The sequence below is a fragment of the Macaca fascicularis genome, chromosome 3, assembly GCF_037993035.2.
Source record: "Macaca fascicularis isolate 582-1 chromosome 3, T2T-MFA8v1.1".
NCBI classification, from domain to species: Eukaryota; Metazoa; Chordata; class Mammalia; order Primates; family Cercopithecidae; genus Macaca; species Macaca fascicularis.
The window spans coordinates 783,739-801,079 of record NC_088377.1 but is presented as its reverse complement, the minus strand read 5'-3'; the positions used below and the strand labels follow the sequence as shown (position 1 = coordinate 801,079).

Here is a 17,341-nt window from a genome sequence, read left to right as displayed (position 1 = left end):
ACCAGCCTGAGGTAAGAGAAGAGCCCTGTGGGAAGACAGCCACACCCTCCCTGGACTGCAGTGCCCCACAAGCCAGCGCTGGGCGCCGCGTGACAGTTGCCAGGCTGCCGGACACAGGGAGGCCCCAGGTTGCCAGGTTTCCACTGTGCGTCCTCAGGCTACCTGTAAACATTCATCCCCAGGTGTAGCCAGCTGGACTTCATGGGAAGACAAAAAATGTGGGCAGTAGCTGAGGCAGAGGGGCAGAGCCCTCAGACCTGGGGGAAGGGGACAGTCGTGACCCCCTGTGCACCACCAGCCTCAGGACCCAGTCCAGAAGAACCTGTGTGTTAGGGGAGGGTGCCCCACCCCTGTGTACTGCCTCCAGGGTGTTAACGGCACCTCCCCTCCTACAGACCCTCAGAGCAAGCAGGGAAGACAGGGTGGGGAGACTGCCTACCAAGGAGTTCAGGAAATTCCAGGCAGCAGAAGGGGTGGGACAGATGAGGGGTTGTGACCTGCAGAGGGGCAGGGCTTCAGCAGGACCAGTGGGGGCGCTCAGGGGATGCGTCCCACCTTGGAGCTGGGGGCAACCGGGCAGGGAGCCAAGAATGCAGGAAGCTTCACAGAGGGCAACACAAAACAGAAGCGTGGTCTGCACTTGGTGGGGCATTAAACTCCACATTGACGAGTTAGTCAATCCCACTAGCAGGCAGACTGACATCTGGGGGATGTCAGCAGCAGGGGCCCAGACCTGTGGACCTGAGGGGCGGAGGTTAGCACTTTGCTCAATGTAGCTAACCCAAGAACTTGCCTCAGTGGCCAAAATTGCTCTCTTGCCCTCAATTCTGTAAATGGCCCATGTCCATCAGTATCTATGGTTGTGTGCCTGTCCTGTCTTTCAATCCATATCCATGTGGGGAGCCTGGAGCTGGACCAGTGAGTGATAGGGTGAAGGCTGGCCAGCCCGTAGGAGGTCAGGCTCACAGAGGCAGCTCATGGAGATCCTCGGAGGGGCGCACCTCACACCTGCTGGCCCTGGAGGGGCTGGGTTACTCCTGATGTAGAGTTCAACTCACCTTACCCTGGAGGTCATCCAACCAGAAATGAAGTCAGCATGAAACCTGGCCTTACCCTCCCTCCAGATCTGTGGAGGTTGTGGGCTGGGGTCACATGACCTGCCTGGTGCCACACATTCCCAGATGGCAGTCAGAGGTCCTCACTGGTGTTGCTGGACGTGAGCAGACTCTGGCCCCATATTTAAGATCCCAGTGCCATGGGGCGTTGGCTCATGCCTGCAATCTCAGTGCTTTGGGAGGCCAAGGCAGAAGGATCACTTGAGCCCACAAGTTGGAGATCAGCCTGCACAATGTAGCAAGACTCCATCTCTGTAAAAAATAATAAAAAAGGGCCTGGCGTGGTGGCTCACGCCTGTAATCCCAGCACTTAGGGAGGCTGAGGCAGGCGGATCACAAGGTCAGGAGTTTGAGACAACCTGGCCAACATGGTGAAACCCTGTCTCTACTAAAAATACAAAAAATCAGCCAGGTGTTGTGGTAGGAGCCTGTAATCCCAGCTACTCGGGAGGCTGAGGCAGGAGAATTGCTTGAAATCGGAAGGCGGAGGTTGCAGTGAGCCAAGATCGCGCCACTGCACTCCAGCTTGGGCAACAAGAGCAAAAACTCCATCTAGAAAAAAAAAAAAAATACAAACAAACAAACAAATAAATAAATAAATAAAAGAACCCAGTTCTTGTCCACAGTCATTAACAATGACAGTCTTGGGAGACATTTAAAGTTCTGAGTGTGCACAGAACAAAAACCAGGTTAATTTAGTTAAGCAACTGTATAGAGCACCCTTGATATAAGTGACCTCATCTGAGAAAAGGACTCCATCTTACAATTTTTTTTTTGAGATGGAGTGTCACTCGTTGCCCAGGCTGGAGTGCAGTGGTTGTGTCATCTCAGCTCACTGCAACCTCTGCCTCCCGGGTTCAAGTGATTCTCCTGCCTCAGTCTCCCGAGTAGCTGGGACTACAGGCGCACCACCCCTGGTTAATCCTTGTATTTTTGGTAGAGACGGGGTTTCAACATGTTGGCCAGGTTGGTCTTGAACTCCTGACCTCAAGTGATCCGCTGTCTCAGCCTCCCAAAGTGCTAGGATTACAGGTGTGAGCCATAGCACCTGGCCCCTGATACCTTTTAAAAGATAGGGCCAGGCACAGTGGGTGGCTCACGCCTGTAATCCCAGCACTTTGGGAGCTGAGGTGGGTGGATCACTTGAGGTCAGGATTTGGAGACCAGCCTGGCCAACATGGTGAAACCTCGTCTCTACCAAAAATACAAAAATTAGCCGGGTGTGGTGGCACACCTCTGTAGTCCCAGCTACTTGGGAGGCTGAGGCAGCAGAATTGCTTGAACCCGGGAGGCAGGGGTTACAGTGAGCCAACATGGCACTACCACTGCACTCCAGTCTGGGCAACAAGAGTGAAACTCCACCTCAAAAAAAAAAAAAAAAAAAAAAAAAGGGTATCAGGCCAACAGGGACCAGATGTGTCCTCATCAGTAGATACTGCACCCCCCCAGGTAAGGACGTAAACAAGAACACTCTTACTATCAGTCCTCACCAGAGTACTCTATGGCCATGAAAAGAGTAGAGCGCCACCAGGTCAAAGCAGCCATTTTACAGATAGTCTTGCTGTCACTTGTGAGAAGCCCTCCACATTTGCTGCTGAAGGCTCTGCCCACATCAGAGATGCTTCCTTGCCAGACAGATTCTCCTTTTTGTTGAACTGGTTAACTTTTTTTCCTCTCCTCTTTCTCTTGATGTGAAATGTTACTTTGATGTGGAATGTTTATAACATTTATATATTGATCAAGTATACTATTATATATGGTTTGCAATACTGACTGACTTAAGGAGAGACTTGAGCCTGTGTGCCCACAGCTGTGACTGCCAACTGAATGGGAAGCACTAAGAATTGCCTCCTCGGGATCTCTAGTAGTAAACATAACACGCTCCAGAGGGCATGGATTTGTCAGTTTATTTATTTTTCTTTTTTTTTTTTTTTTTTTTTTTTGAGACGGAGTCTCGCTCTGTCGCCCAGGCTGGAGTGCAGTGGCGCCATCTCAGCTCACTGCAAGCTCCGCCTCCCGGGTTCACGCCATTCTCCTGTCTCAGCCTCCTGAGTAGCTGGGACTACAGGCGCCCGCCACCTCGCCCGGCTAGTTTTTTTTGTATTTTTTTAGTAGAGACGGGGTTTCACCGTGTTAGCCAGGATGGTCTCGATCTCCTGACCTAGTGATCCGCCCGTCTAGGCCTCCCAAAGTGCTGGGATTACAGGCTTGAGCCACCGCGCCCGGCCAGTTTATTTATTTTTTAATAGGCTTTTAAAGAACAGTACTACATTTACAGTAATTGAGAAGATAGTACATGGAGATCCCACATACCATGTGTGGCTTCCCCTCTTATTAACATCTTACCTTAGTGTGCTACATTTGTTAAATTTTTTTGAGACAGTCTCGCTGCCACACCCAGGCTAGAGTGCAATGGTGCGATCTTGGCTCACTGCAACCTTCACTTCCCAGTTTCAAACGATTCTTCTGCCTCAGCCTCCCGAGTAGCTGGGACTACAGGCACGTGCCACCGTGCTTAGCTAATTTTTGGGCCAGAGCCAGTGCACCTGGCCCATTTGTTATAATGATTGAGACGAGACACAATTAACTAAAGTCAATTTTAGTTTGACAATTTCCTTAGGTTTGCCTCATGTCCCTAATGTGGTATCCATTAAAACACCCCATTACATTGAGTTATATGTCTTTAGGCTCCTTCTCAGACTTTCCTCGTTTTTGATGACCTTGTCAGTTTCGAAGACTACTGGGCAGATGTTTTGAAGAATGTCCCTCAATTAAAATGTGTCTGTTTTCTCCTGGTTAGACTGGGACTACGGGTTATAGAAAGAAAGCATCTAGGGGTGAAGTGCCACTGTCACCCTATCACATCAGGGACACACATTGTGTCCCTGTAACTGTGAGGCTGACCTGGGTCACTTGGCTGAGGTGGAATCTGTCAGTTTTCTCCACAATAAAGTAGTTCTTTCCCTCCTTTTCTTTATTGCAGTCTTTAGGAGGAAGTAGCTATGTGTGGTCTACACTTAAGGAGCGGGGAGTTACGTTCCCCTCCTTGAGGCTGAGTATTTACAAAATTTATTTGGGCAGCTTTTTTTTTTTGAGTCGGGGTCTCAGTCTGCCACCAGGCTGGAGTGCAGTGGTTGCCTGGCCTTGACAGCTTTTTAACAGTTTAAAATGAATTGAGGCTGGGCAAGGTTGCTCACGCCTGTAACTGCAGCCCTTTGGGAGGCTGAGACGGGTGGATCACTTGAGCGCAGGAGTTCGAGACCAGGCTGGGCAACACGCAAGACCCTGTGTCTACTAAAAATACAAGAATTAGCCAGACATGGTGGCGTGTGCCTCTAATTCCAGCTACTCAGGAGGCTGACATGGAGAATCACCTGAGACCAGGGAGGCTGAAGCTGCAATGAGTCGTGGTCTCACCATTGCACTCTAGCCTGTGTGACAGACTGAAACCCTGCCTATAAAAAAAAAAAAAAAAGAAAAAAGAACTGAAATAAGACCCAAGTCCAACATTTGCAGAATCTCTCCAGAATGTGCACAGAAACGACTCTGGGGTTCTGAGGAACAGTCTAGGAAAACCTGGGCACATCCCCTCAGTTTCACAGTTGTAAATGTATTGTAACACATAACAATTGTGAGATTCAGGCACAGTCTGGGTCTCTGTTCCTGGAAAGTGTGATCCTCTGGGCACAGCCCCTGCTCGCTTGGCTGTGTTGCCTGCCTGGCCCCTGCTCTAATGAGCCCACTGCTCAGAGTTTGCTCAAACCACCCAATTCCGAGTCTGGGAACCAGGAGATGGCTGGACACCCGCTCACCACACAGAAGACTGTGGCCTGAGTCAAGAGAAGTTTCTGGCGGTTGAGCTTCCAGGGCTTCCTGAGCGAGGTTGCAGTGAGCCGAGATTGCGCCATTGCACTCTAGCCTGCGCGTCGCAGCGAGACTGTCTCAAAACAACAACAACAACAAAAAAAAAAACAAAAAACAAAAAAGAAAGAAAAAAAAAATTCTGAGCAAGATTCCAGGGCTTCCTGAGGGCGCGTTTAAGTTGTAGTTGCTGAGAATCCCAAGTTCTTGTGGAGGCTGCAAGGTGAGCTTGCGTCAGCGAGGAGCCACTCCAGCACGCTCAGGGAAGGGCATTATTACTGCTGCAACGAACCGTTTGCAAGTGAAGGCGCACTAACAGGTGGAAGGACTACAAAGAAACCCAGAAACCAGACCTGGACACATGAAATACAGGGTTTAGCTGAAGAAATACTCCACAGGAAAGGACGGCCTGCGCGACGTCACCACCCCGTCTGCCACTTCGCTCCAGTTAGTTCCCCAAGTCCGCCCACGCGCGCGCCCGCTGAGAAAACGCCCACCCCGGCGGTCCCGCTGCAGGTCACAGGCGGTGCAGACCCCGGGACTGTGTCCAGGCTTCGGTGTCCAGGGAACTCCAAGGCACCCAAATCTTCCGTGGTTGCCACCTCTTCACGCTCAGGTTCCGCTCAGCTTAAGCTGAGGGGCGACGACCTCAGGCGACGTCAGTTTCCCCCTGGGACCACGAACCCACGGCCCCATTTCTCTTCTTTCTCCTAAAAACCTTTTCTTTTTTGAGACCTAAGACATCAGTGAGACACACGAGCAGACACGGGCTCAGTCGGGAAAGGCGGGAACTCCAAGCGGCGGGGCCTGCAGGTCCAGGCGGTTCGCGGGCTTTCTGACCGCATTCGGCCGAGTTCTTCTCTGAAGACCCGGGATCCCCGGCTGTGGGGGCGCATTCGGCGGGCTGGTGGCGTAGGATTTTGTCCCGGGCTGGGGTGAGGGAGCCCTTCGGATCCCGAGATTCACCTCAGCAGCCTCCTCTGGGGTAGGCCTCAACTTCCCGCGGCGGCCCACGGTCAACAACTAATTCCTGAGGGGGGAAAAACGGCCTGGCCCTGTCCAGGTGGTTGCTAAGCGCGGTCCGACGCCGCCCGCACGTGCAGTGAGCCCGGCCAGCGGTCCTGTGGACACAAAGCAGAGGCGCCGCCGCGCGCAACCAGCAGCACGAACATTTTGCCGCTCGGCCGGCCCAGCAGGGGCTTTTAAAATCGGCCAATCACAGCGGGCGCCAGGCCTCCGCTATCCGCTTACTGGTCCTGCCGTAGGAGGCGGGTACGTGAGCGCGCCAATCTGTGGCCGGCGAATGTATAGGGCGGGGCTCCGCCCAGGCTGCACCGCCCTGAGCGCGCGTGCGCGAGACCGGGAACGCGGCCCCCTGATTGGCGGCGCGTGCCGGGGGCGGGGCCGCGGCTGCGTGACAGTTGTCGCGGGGGAGGGCGAGCCCCAGCGCGGGGGAGGGAGTGTAAATAGAGCGAAGGCTGCTCTGTGTCAGCCCCGTCACCGACGGGCGGCCCGCATGGCGTCTGAGGGAGATGGAAGTTGAGCAAGAGCAGCGGCGCCGAAAGGTGGAGGCCGGGAGGACGAAGGTAAATATCAGAGGCTTCTTCTCTAGCTGCTGCGGCGTGAAGTCCTAAGGGCGGCTCCGGTGCCCGCCACCGCCCCCTGCCAGGAGCGGACGCTGTCCGGCGGAAGCCGCGGCCGAGGTCTCGCTTTCCCGCCGGCTCCGCTGGAAGCCGCCTCCTGGCCGCCGCCATCTTGAATCCGCCGCTCTCCGCCAGGGCCCGACCCCCACCGCGGCCACAGCCAATCAGCGGCCGAGACGCGCGGCGCCTCTCGGGCGGGCCGGGGCGGGGCTGCGCCTGCGTCGGGGGGGGGGGGCGGGTTGCTCGCAGTGCACGCCGGGGCGGGGTGTGGCTGCCGGGCGGGGACACGAGGGCGTGGCGTGGCTGCGCGGAGCGGGGCGTGGCGGGCGCTGGACCCCAGGCTGGATCTTTGAGTGGTCCCCGCGTCCTCCCGGACAGGGTGGCTTGGGGCGGGCGGCCGGTATTCGGGGGGCTGTGCTGTCTAGCGCCAGTTTCCGGCGCGGCCGGGGCCGGGGGCGTGGCGCGGGTGGCCTGCAGCGCCTTCTCAGGGTGCGCCTTCGCCCCGTTCGTCGGAGACGCTTTCCCGGCGCGTTTCCCGCGGCGTTGCAGTCCCTACCGTGTGAAAGGCCCCCGCGGCGCTCCCGGCAGCCGTCTTCTTCCCGCGCCCTTGGGCGCGCTTCCTGCCCATCCTGGCCCGGCGTAGCGCTGCCGGGAACCCACGCGGCGCTGGCGCCGGCCCCTTCGAGGGACGCGTTCCCGTCTTTTCCCGCCCCGGGTTTCGCCGTGAAAAGGCGCTGGGTTTGATGGCCACGGACCGGGGTTTCATGTGGGGAATAAAGCGCGCAGAGCCCATGACTCGGGGACGCCGGAACGGGAGTCCCGAGAGCGCGAGGCGGAACCGCAGAAGCTGTCGGGACGAGGCCGGCCTCTCTGCGAGGTGCGCGCGGCTCCCCCAGGATGCTCTGGCCGGGGCGCTGGGGAAGAGCGGGGGCTCCAGGGCGCGGCCGGCAGGGGACGTCGGGCTGGGCTGGGGAAGGGCTGAGGCGGGCAGGCCTGCAGGGAGCTGCGAACGGGAGCACAGAGCTCCGTGGAGGGTGGAGAGTGGGGAGGGAGGGACAGGATGCCGCCTGTAGGGCGACGCAGGCTGGAGACCAGGTCTGTGCTATCCCCACGTGGATAGGTGTGGTGGAGGAGGGCACGAAAATAAACTACGTGAGTTTGACTTTGAAGAAATTTCTTTGAGAGACCGTTTTCTTGTGTAAATGGCCTTGTGTAATTTTTCTGGGTCCATGAGCTTGTGTACCTGTCATTTACACAAATGTGTGTTCCATGCGTTTTGTTTTTGTGGCCACAGTTGTTTGAGGGAACAGATGTCTCCCCGTGAAAGGCTGATGTGGGATCGCATACCTCTTGAGTAAGATGTTAGTGGGAGATGAGGCTCACACATAGTCTCAAACCCTCGGATTTGAGGACTGAGCAGAGCTAGGCTGTGCCTTCTGATGGGCGATGCTCCGTGGAGGTCCCTGGTGCTTTGGTGAGCTGTGTCATGAAAAATAGAACATCTGATTCCATAAAGGAAGATGTGAGATTGACCTGGCTTAATTAATTTTTTGCTATTTCTGTACCTTGTCTCAGAATCTATGGCTAGGAAGTTTTGGCTGGGCTATGTATTTCTTCAGTTGGGGGAAAATTGGGGCAAGAAGGGAGAGATTTAGCTTTTATATCATTTTAAAACTTAAGTATGCCTTGATTAGGCTATCAATCTTTTATATAGATGTATTTTTTTAAAGTTTTATTTTTCTGCAAACTGCCAAGGGCTAGGAAAGCTATTCTGCCAATCAGCTGTATGGTTTTCTTTACCAGGCATAATTAGCAGTCCTCATTGTTAGACCCCTTGGATATAGATATTGATGAAGGCAGTGTTTGTGGAGAGCTATCTGTTGGCCAAGTGTGGCAGAGTAGACTGGGTCAGCCCTCAGGCCTCATGATCCCCACCAGTCTGTTGACTTTGTGGTTGTGTTATTTTTTTCTCACTTATCTTTGCCTTTACTACTTATCTACGTTTTTGCGCAGCTTGCTCACTTCCGACAGAGAAAAACAAAAGGTGACGGTTCGCATTCGGAGAAAAAGACGGCGAAGAGGAAGGGCTCGGCTGTCGATGCGCCTGTCCAGGAGGAGAGTCCGATAGCCAAGGAGGACCGTGCACTCCGTGGAGGAGGGGACATTTGCAAAAGCACATCATGTGACGACACCCCTGATGGGGCAGGCGGGGCCTTTGCTGCTCAGGTAGATTTGCTCATCGTTGTGTTTGAACATTTCGCTTATCTTCTAGTGATTTCTAGTGTGATTTACTAAAGATGGTCTTTGGTCTGTTTTTGCCTTTCAAAAGTGAGGAAAGAGTGTGTTATTTTAGTTTATAAAAAGTGAGGGCCAGGTGCGGTGGCTCACACCTGTAATCCAGGCATTTTGGGAGGCCAAGGCAGGCGGATCACCTGAGGTCAGGAGTTCCAGACAAACCTGGCCAACATGGAGAAACCTCATCTTTACTAAAAATACAAAAATTAGCCAGACATGGTGGTGCACACCTGTAGTCCTAGCCACTTGGGAAGCTGAGGGAGGAGAATAGCTTCAACTCGGGAGGCAGAGGTTGCATTGAGCCGAGATCGTGCCAGTGCACTCCAGCCTGGGTGACAGAGTGAGACTCTATCTCAAAAAAAAAAGTGAGTAAATTTTTATGGTTTTATTCTTAATAAATTTGGTTTTTCTTTTCTTTTCTTTTTCTTTTTTTTTTCTTTTGTTTGTTCCAGACAGCGTCTTGCTCTGTTTCCCAGGCTAGAGTGCTGTGGTGTTATCACAGGTCACTCCTGCCTCAAACCCCTGGGCTCAAGCGATCCTCCCTCCTCAGCCTCTAAAAGTGCTGGGATTATAGGCACTTTATAATACCTGTTTTATCTTATGTAATTTTGAGAAATTTTGGATTAACTGCTTGAAGGCAAGTGTCAGTTGTTTGCTTTGTAATGGAAGACTGGGAGTTCTTCATGTGTGGTTGTGTCTATCAGCCCCTTTGATGGGTGTTTCTTGGAACACTTAAAATATAATATTCCTTCACATACTTGTAAATGCACCTGTGTGTCACATTTGTCTTTTACCTTTTCACTAAAAGTGAGATGAGGAGGGAAGGGGTGAAGGTATTGCAGACATGGTGTGTTGCTAGAGGAGACTGGGTCTGCTGCTTGAGGCCTTGTGAGCTGCAGGGGCACCCCCATGGGCAGGTGTGGCAGGTGAGTGCACACTGAGTCCTGAAGGGGCTGGCCTTCCAAGCTCCTTGGGGGCCTACAAACCTGCCTGGAGGCAGGCTGTCCTTGGGCCTTTTGTGTGAATTATGAACAAGGGCCTTGGGTGTTGAGTGTCCCTGCTGCTGCAGCAGAATGGGTGCAGGCTTTGGTGTTTGCTAGGATTCGCTGGAAAACTGGTGACCAAAGGGAGAATCTGGCCCAAGGTCATATGTGTCTATCCTGCTTTACTTAAAAAATTGAGTTGCTACTCGGGAGGCTGAGGCAGGAGAATGGCGTAAACCCGGGAGGCGGAGCTTGCAGTGAGCTGAGATCCGGCCACTGCACTCCAGCCCGGGTGACAGAGTGAGACTCCGTCTCAAAAAAAAAAAAAAAAAAAGATTGAGTTGTTGCCAACAGTTAAAATTTGTGTTATTCCACCTACAAATCCTGATTTTTTTTTTTTTTTTGAGACAGAGTCTTGCTGTCGCCCAGGCTGGAATACAGTGGCCCGATCTCAGTTCACTGCAAGCTCCGTCTCCTGGGTTTATGCCATTCTCCTGCCTCAGCCTCCTGAGTGGCTGGGACTACAGGCACCCACCACTTCGCCTGGCTAGTTTTTTGTATTTTTTTAGTAGAGACGGGGTTTCACCGTGTTAGCCAGGATGGTCTGTATCTCATGACCTCGTGATCCACCTGTCTCGGCCTCCCAAAGTGCTGGGATTACAGGCTTGAGCCACCGCGCCCGGCCCTCAATTTTTTTATTTTTCATTTTTTATTTTTTTTGGACGGAGTCTCGCTCTGCTGCCCAGGCTGGAGTGCAGTGGCGCCATCTTGGCTCACTGCGAGCTCCACCTCCTGGGTTCACACCATTCTCCTGCCTCAGCCTCCCGAGTAGCTGGGACTACAGGCGCCCGCCACCACACCTGGCTAATTTTTTGTATTTTATTTTTTTTTTTTTTTGAGACGGAGTCTCGCTCTGTCGCCCAGGCTGGAGTGCAGTGGCCGGATCTCAGCTCACTGCAAGCTCCGCCTCCCGGGTTTACGCCATTCTCCTGCCTCAGCCTCCCGAGTAGCTGGGACTACAGGCGCCCGCCACCTCGCCCGGCTAGTTTTTTGTATTTTTTTAGTAGAGACGGGGTGTCACTGTGTTAGCCAGGATGGTCTCGATCTCCCGACCTCGTGATCCGCCCGTCTCGGCCTCCCAAAGTGCTGGGATTACAGGCTTGAGCCACCGTGCCCGGCCGAAATCAAATTTCTTAAGCCATTTTGTCAGTTACGTATATAAAAACCATTGGTGCTGTAAGAAGCAGATATTTCATTAATTTTTTCTTTGATTATATCATTGTACATCATCAGTCTAAAAACGAGTTTTCTCATATGTTGTAAAATAGTTCATGATATTTGAGTTTAACATGCCTTTAATCCAGATGTAGATGTTAAAATAGGAGTAATTTTGTGTTCGGAATAATGATCTTCTGAAAAGTGAAATTCCGGCAAAGAGTTCACGGTTTAAAGCTAGGAGCTGGTGGTCGTGTGGTCGAATAATGTCCCAGGCCAGGGCGCTCCCCTGTCAGATGGTTGGTCATGCTGTGTCCAGAAATCAGGAATCCTCAAGGAACCTTTATGTTGTAGTTGTACCAGTGCTTTGAACATAATTAAAGGTGTATTTGTTTTATTTTACCCATCTATAAATTGTGAGAGGTTTGGCTATCGGGAGTCTAGTGAGCTTATTGAACAACATAAGATGATAAATGTGTGTGTGCGTGCGTGTGTGTGTGAGGGGGAGGGAGAAATAATTGTGCTTTCCAACATATAATAAATTGCTTACTTTGATCGCTGTTAGGTAAATGCAAAGTCTTTTTTCTTTTTTTTTTTTTGGAGACAGGTCTTCCCTCTGGCACCCAGGCTGGAGTGCAGTGGCCCAATCACAGCTTACTTCAGCCTTGACCTTGCTGGCTCAGGTGATCCTCCCACCTCGGCCTCCCAAAGTGCTGAGATTACAGGCATAAGCCACCGTGCCTAGGCGATATAAGACATATTTTTAACCAACTTTAAGATCTTAGGTTTTTTTCAGGATGGTTATAAGTGAAGGTAGAATTACAGGAAGACTGGTAAATATTCAAGATTCAGCTATGTTCCCTTACAATTTGTTAAGTGCATGATGGAAAAATAGTTGAACCGATGCAACAGCTGTCTCAGTTCTGGAAGTTAACTCAGAAATGGCAGAAAGCAGGGTCAGGCGTGGTGGCTCTCAGCACTTTGGGAGGCCAAGGTGGGAGGATGGCTGGAGCCCAGGATTTTAAGACCACCCTGGGCAACATAGTGAAACTCTGTCTCTATGAAAAATATAAAAATTAGCTGGGCGTGACAGTGCATACCTGTAGTCTCAGTTACTCAGGAGGCTGAGTTGGGAGGATCACCTGAGCCCAGGAATTTGAGGCTACAGTGAGCTATGGTGGCACCACTACGCGCCAGCCTGGGTGGCAGAACAAGGCCTTGTCTCAAAAAAAAAAAAAATTGTAAAAATAAAGCAGTGGTAGAAAGCAGAATTTGAGGCTGGGTGCGGTGGCTCAAGCCTGTAATCCCAGCACTTTGGGAGGCCGAGACGGGCGGATCACGAGGTCAGGAGATCGAGACTATCCTGGCTGATACGGTGAAACCCCGTCTCTACTAAAAAATACAAAAAACTAGCCGGGCGATGAGGCGGGCACCTGTAGTCCCAGCTACTTGGGAGGCTGAGGCAGGAGAATGGCATAAACCCGGGAGGCGGAGCTTGCCCCGTGAGCTGAGATCCGGCCACTGCACTCCAGCCTGGGCGACAGAGCCAGACTCCGTCTAAAAAAAAAAAAAAAAAAAAAGAAAGCAGAATTTGACCTTTCAGTTACAGATGAGGAACAAAATGAGGAGAGGCCATTTTTTGTAAAAGAACCATCCAGCCGGAGGCATTGGGTCACGCCTGTAATCCCAGCTCTTTGGGAGGCCAAGGTGGGCAGATCACCTGGGATCAGGAGTTTGAGACCAGCCTGGCCAACATGGTGAAACCCTGTCTCTACTAAAAGTACAAAAATTAGCCGGGACTCGTGGCAGGCGCCTGTAATCCCAGGTACTCAGGAGGCTGAGGCAGGAGAATCATTTGAACCCAGGAGGCGGAGGTTGCACTGAGCCGACATCACGCCATTGCACTCCAGCCTGGGGGACAAGAACGAGACTTCATCTCAAAAAAAAAAAACAAAAAAAAAAAACCCATCCAAAAATTGCTCAGAGGTCAAGAATTTCAGAAGAAAATACAAAAACTTTGGCTGAAGATTTAACTAGTGCTATAGAACGCTTAAGAAGTGTAGTTCTAGCACTTTTCCAACTCATATTTGTATCAAATACCAGGAAAAATAGTTACCATCATTTATCATCTAGATTCCTGGCCCCTCTTTACTGTTTTGTCATTTTAAGTTGTTTTACAAGTAGTTTACAGAAGTAAAAATAAAGCAATAATTTAAAACAACTTCATTAGAAATTTGCTCCAACCTCTTTGCATCAACTAAGTTTTGGCACGCAAACATTAGAAGTGACTTCTTAAGGAAGTGGATGGTCCAGGTTCCTTTGAAGTGGGATCATTCAAGTGAGTGGACAGCTGATTGAGACCACTGTGTCCCCTTTTCGTCCCTCACTTCCTCTTGATTCTGAGAAGACTGATCCTAGGGTATTGTCAAATGAAGACTTGTGTGAAATTTTATTTTCACGTCAGTTTTGCCGTCATTGGCTATGAGTACGCTCTCTCTGCATTCATCTTGTGACTCATCTGATGATCTTGAAAAGCCAACACTGATTTTTCTTTGCTACTTTGGGAGGAAATGGAAATGTTCTCAGTGAATCATCTTGTTGAGAGCAGGCTAGTCTGGGCACTGTGGCTCATTCCCAGCATTTTGGGGTGGTGAGGTGGGAGGATTGCTTGAGCCCCCAGGAGTTTGAGGCCAGCCTTGGAACATAATGAACATAGAGACCCTGTCTCTACAAAAAAATAAAAAATAAGCTGGACACAGTGTCACACGCCTGTAGTTCTGGCTACGCAGGTGACTGAGGCAGGAGGATTGCTTGAGCCCAGAAGGTCAAGGTTGCAGTGAACTGTGATTGCACCACTGCACGCCAGCCTGGGTGACAGAGCGAGACCTCGTTTCAAAAAATTAATTAAATTTTTTTTGAAAGGAGAGTTCATAGGCCGGGCGCGGTGGCTCAAGCCTGTAATCCCAGCACTTTGGGAGGCTGAGACGGGCGGATCACGAGGTCAGGAGATCGAGACCATCCTGGCTCACACGGTGAAACCCCGTCTCTACTAAAAAGTACAAAAAACTAGCCGGGCGAGGTGGCGGGCGCCTGTAGTCCCAGCTACACGGGAGGCTGAGCCAGGAGAATGGCGTAAACCCGGGAGGCGGAGCTTGCAGTGAGCAGAGATCCGGCCACCGCACTCCAACCTGGGTGACAGAGCGAGACTCCGTCTCAAAAAATAAAAAAAAAAAAAAAAAAAAAAAAAAAAAAAGAAAGTAGAGTTCATGGCTGGGCACAGTGGCTTGCTCCTGTAATCCCAGCACTTTGGGAGGCCGAGGTGGGCAGATCACAAGGTCAAGAGATCGAGACCATCCTGGCCAACATGGTGAAACCACGTCTCTACTAAAAATACAAAAATTAGCTGGGCCTGGTGGCACGCGCCTGTAGTCCCAGCTACTCAGGAGGCTGAGGCAGGAGAATCGCTTGAACCTGGGAGTTGGAGGTTGCAGTAAACCGAGATCGCGCCACTGTACTCCAGTCTGGCAACAGAGTGAGCCTCCGTCTCAAAAAAAAAAATAATATTCTATAAAAATATATTATAGGCCGGGCGTGGTGGCTCACACCTGTAATCCCAGCACTTTGGGAGGCCGAGGCGGGCGGATCATGAGGTAAGGAGATCGAGACCATCTTGGCTAAGATGGTGAAACCCCATCTCTACTAAAAGTACAAAAAATTAGCCGGGCGTGGTGATGGACACCTGTAGTCCCAGCTACTCGGGAGGCTGAGGCAGGAGAATGGTGTTAGCTCGGGAGGCGGAGCTTACAGTAAGCCAAGATCACACCGCTGCACTCCAGCCTGGGCGACAGAGCGAGACTCCGTCTCAAAAAAATAAATAAATAAAAATTTAGAACTTGAGAATTGTTAATGCGGAAGGTTCACTTTCTGAACAGGTGGAAATGAGCTCTCCTTGTTAAATGAAGTCAGCATAGGCCTGCAAGTAGAGGAGCTGGGAAAGGCCTGAGGCTGCAGCCCTGGACCTTGCTTTAAATGCTTCTTTCTGGCCCTCCCCTTAGCTGGAGGACCGAGATGGAGAGAAGAGAGAGGACTTGGAACAACTGCAGCAGAAGCAAGTCAGTGACCACCCTCCAGAACAGCGTGGGATCTTCACAGTCAGTGACCCCCGTCAAGAACAGCGTGGGATGTTCACAGTCAGTGACCACCCTCCAGAACAGCGTGGGATGTTCACAGTCAGTGACCCCCATCCAGAACAGCGTGGGATCTTCACAGTCAGTGACCGCCATCCAGAACAGCGTGGGATGTTCACAGTCAGTGACCACCATCCAGAACAGCGTGGGATGTTCACAGTCAGTGACCGCCATCCAGAACAGCGTGGGATGTTCACAGTCAGTGACCACCATCCAGAACAGCGTGGGATGTTCACAGTCAGTGACCACCCTCCAGAACAGCGTGGGATGTTCACAGTCAGTGACCCCCATCCAGAACAGCCTGGGTTCTTCACAGTCAGTGACCCCCGTCAAGAACAGCGTGGGATTTTCACAGTCAGTGACCCCCATCCAGAACAGCGTGGGATGTTCACAGTCAGTGACCACCATCCAGAACAGCGTGGGATCTTCACAGTCAGTGACCACCCTCCAGAACAGCCTGGGTTCTTCACAGTCAGTGACCCCCATCCAGAACAGCGTGAGGTCATCACAAAGGTATTCTTCAAGTTCTCTGTTAAGGTGTATTCTTTGTCAAAGGATTTCTTTATGTTGTAGAAATCCAAACCAGTGAGAGGACCTTCCATCTCTGCAGGGCCTCTCTTTAAAAGTAGAAACTGAAGGCCGGGCGCGGTGGCTCAAGCCTGTAATCCCAGCACTTTGGGAGGCCGAGACGGGCGGATCACGAGGTCAGGAGATCGAGACCATCCTGGCTAACACGGTGAAACCCCGTCTCTACTAAAAAATACAAAAAACTAGCCAGGCGAGGTGGCGGTGCCTGTAGTCCCAGCTACTCGGGAGGCTGAGGCAGGAGAATGGCGTAAACCCGGGAGGCGGAGCTTGCAGTGAGCTGAGATCCGGCCACTGCACTCCAGCCTGGACCACAAAGCGAGACTCCGTCTCAAAAAAAAAAAAAAAAAAAAAAAAGTAGAAACTGAAAACAGAGAGAGCTGGAGGCAGAGGCTTACCCTGTAGGCCCCACGTGCTGCTGCCTGCACATTCTTAGTGTTGCCTGTGGATGGAAAGCCTCTCTTCAGACCTCAAATCTGCCTTCCTTGTGATCTTCCTTTTTTGTTTTTCCCATGGGACATTGAAGAGAAGCCACCCTTCATAAGTTTGAGGAATTTCACGTATTGCCTTTATTCTAGTTGCCCTTGTCGATGGACTCACCTGGCTGTTCAGCATTTTTTTTTAGGCCTGGCAACTCAGGTTTCACATCAGTCACGTGACTGGAAGTCCCATGCCAGTTGAGAGCCTGGCAGGGCAGGGAGGCTGTGCCTGTTGGGAACCTGGCAGGGCAGGGAGGCTGTGCCTGTTGAGAGCCTGGCAGGGCAGGGAGGCTGTGGTCAGTCTACATGTCCCTGGTTTCTGCCACGTGCCTGGTGGGATGAATTCCACACATGTTGAGTTGATTACCTTTATTTTATTGACATGTTTTTTGTTAGCATTTGGAAGAAAACATTAAGTTTGGAATTGACTAATTTTAAAGTGCTATGTTAAAAGCCTATATTTTAGGCTGGACATGGTGGCTCATGCCTGTAATCCTAGCACTTTGGGACGCCAAAGTAGGTGGATCATGAGGTCAGGAATTTGAGACCAGCCTGGCCAATATGGTGAAACCCCGTCTCTACTAAAAATACAAAAATTAGGGTGTCACTGCACTCTAGCCCAGGAGACAGACCGAGATTCTGTCTCGAAAAAACAAAACAAAAAACAGAAAGCCTATATTTTAGCCATTTGATTCTAGCTAAACTCAGTTCACACTGTTCTAGGCGGGTTTGGTTGTTTTTTGCTTTTTGGTTTTTTTTTTGTTTGTTTGTTTTTTTGTTTTTGTTTTTTTTTGAGACAGAGTCTTGCTCTGTTGCCCAGGCTAGAGTGCAGTGGTGCGATCTTGGCTCACTGTAACCTCCACCTCCTGGGTTCAAGCAATTCTCCTGTCTCAGCCTCCTGAGTAGCTGTGACTATAAGGACCCACCACCATGCCTAGCTAATTTTTGTATTTTTAGTAGAGACAGGGTTTCCCCACG

The 17,341-nt window shown here is 51.3% G+C and overlaps 1 protein-coding gene across 21 annotated transcripts in view; it reads left to right on the top strand.

Annotated features, from left to right (window-relative positions):
• Positions 1-6,399: 6,399 nt before the first annotated feature.
• PCNT (pericentrin) overlaps positions 6,400-17,341 on the top strand; it is a 120,201-nt gene continuing 109,259 nt past the window's right edge. For 12 of the 21 annotated variants that reach the window (XR_012431846.1, XR_010585170.2, XM_074033830.1 and 9 more), the window contains exons 1-3: positions 6,400-6,562; positions 8,633-8,845; positions 15,168-15,812. Coding sequence is in view for 14 of the 21 variants with exons in the window: in XM_074033823.1 (XP_073889924.1) it covers positions 6,509-6,562; positions 8,633-8,845; positions 15,168-15,812 (912 nt within the window). In the remaining 7 variants the exon portion in view is untranslated. Of the gene's footprint in view, positions 6,563-6,901; positions 7,497-8,632; positions 8,846-15,167; positions 15,813-17,341 lie in introns of those variants that run through there. The other 9 variants (XM_065540922.2, XM_074033827.1, XM_074033826.1 and 6 more) reach the window with 3 other exon arrangements.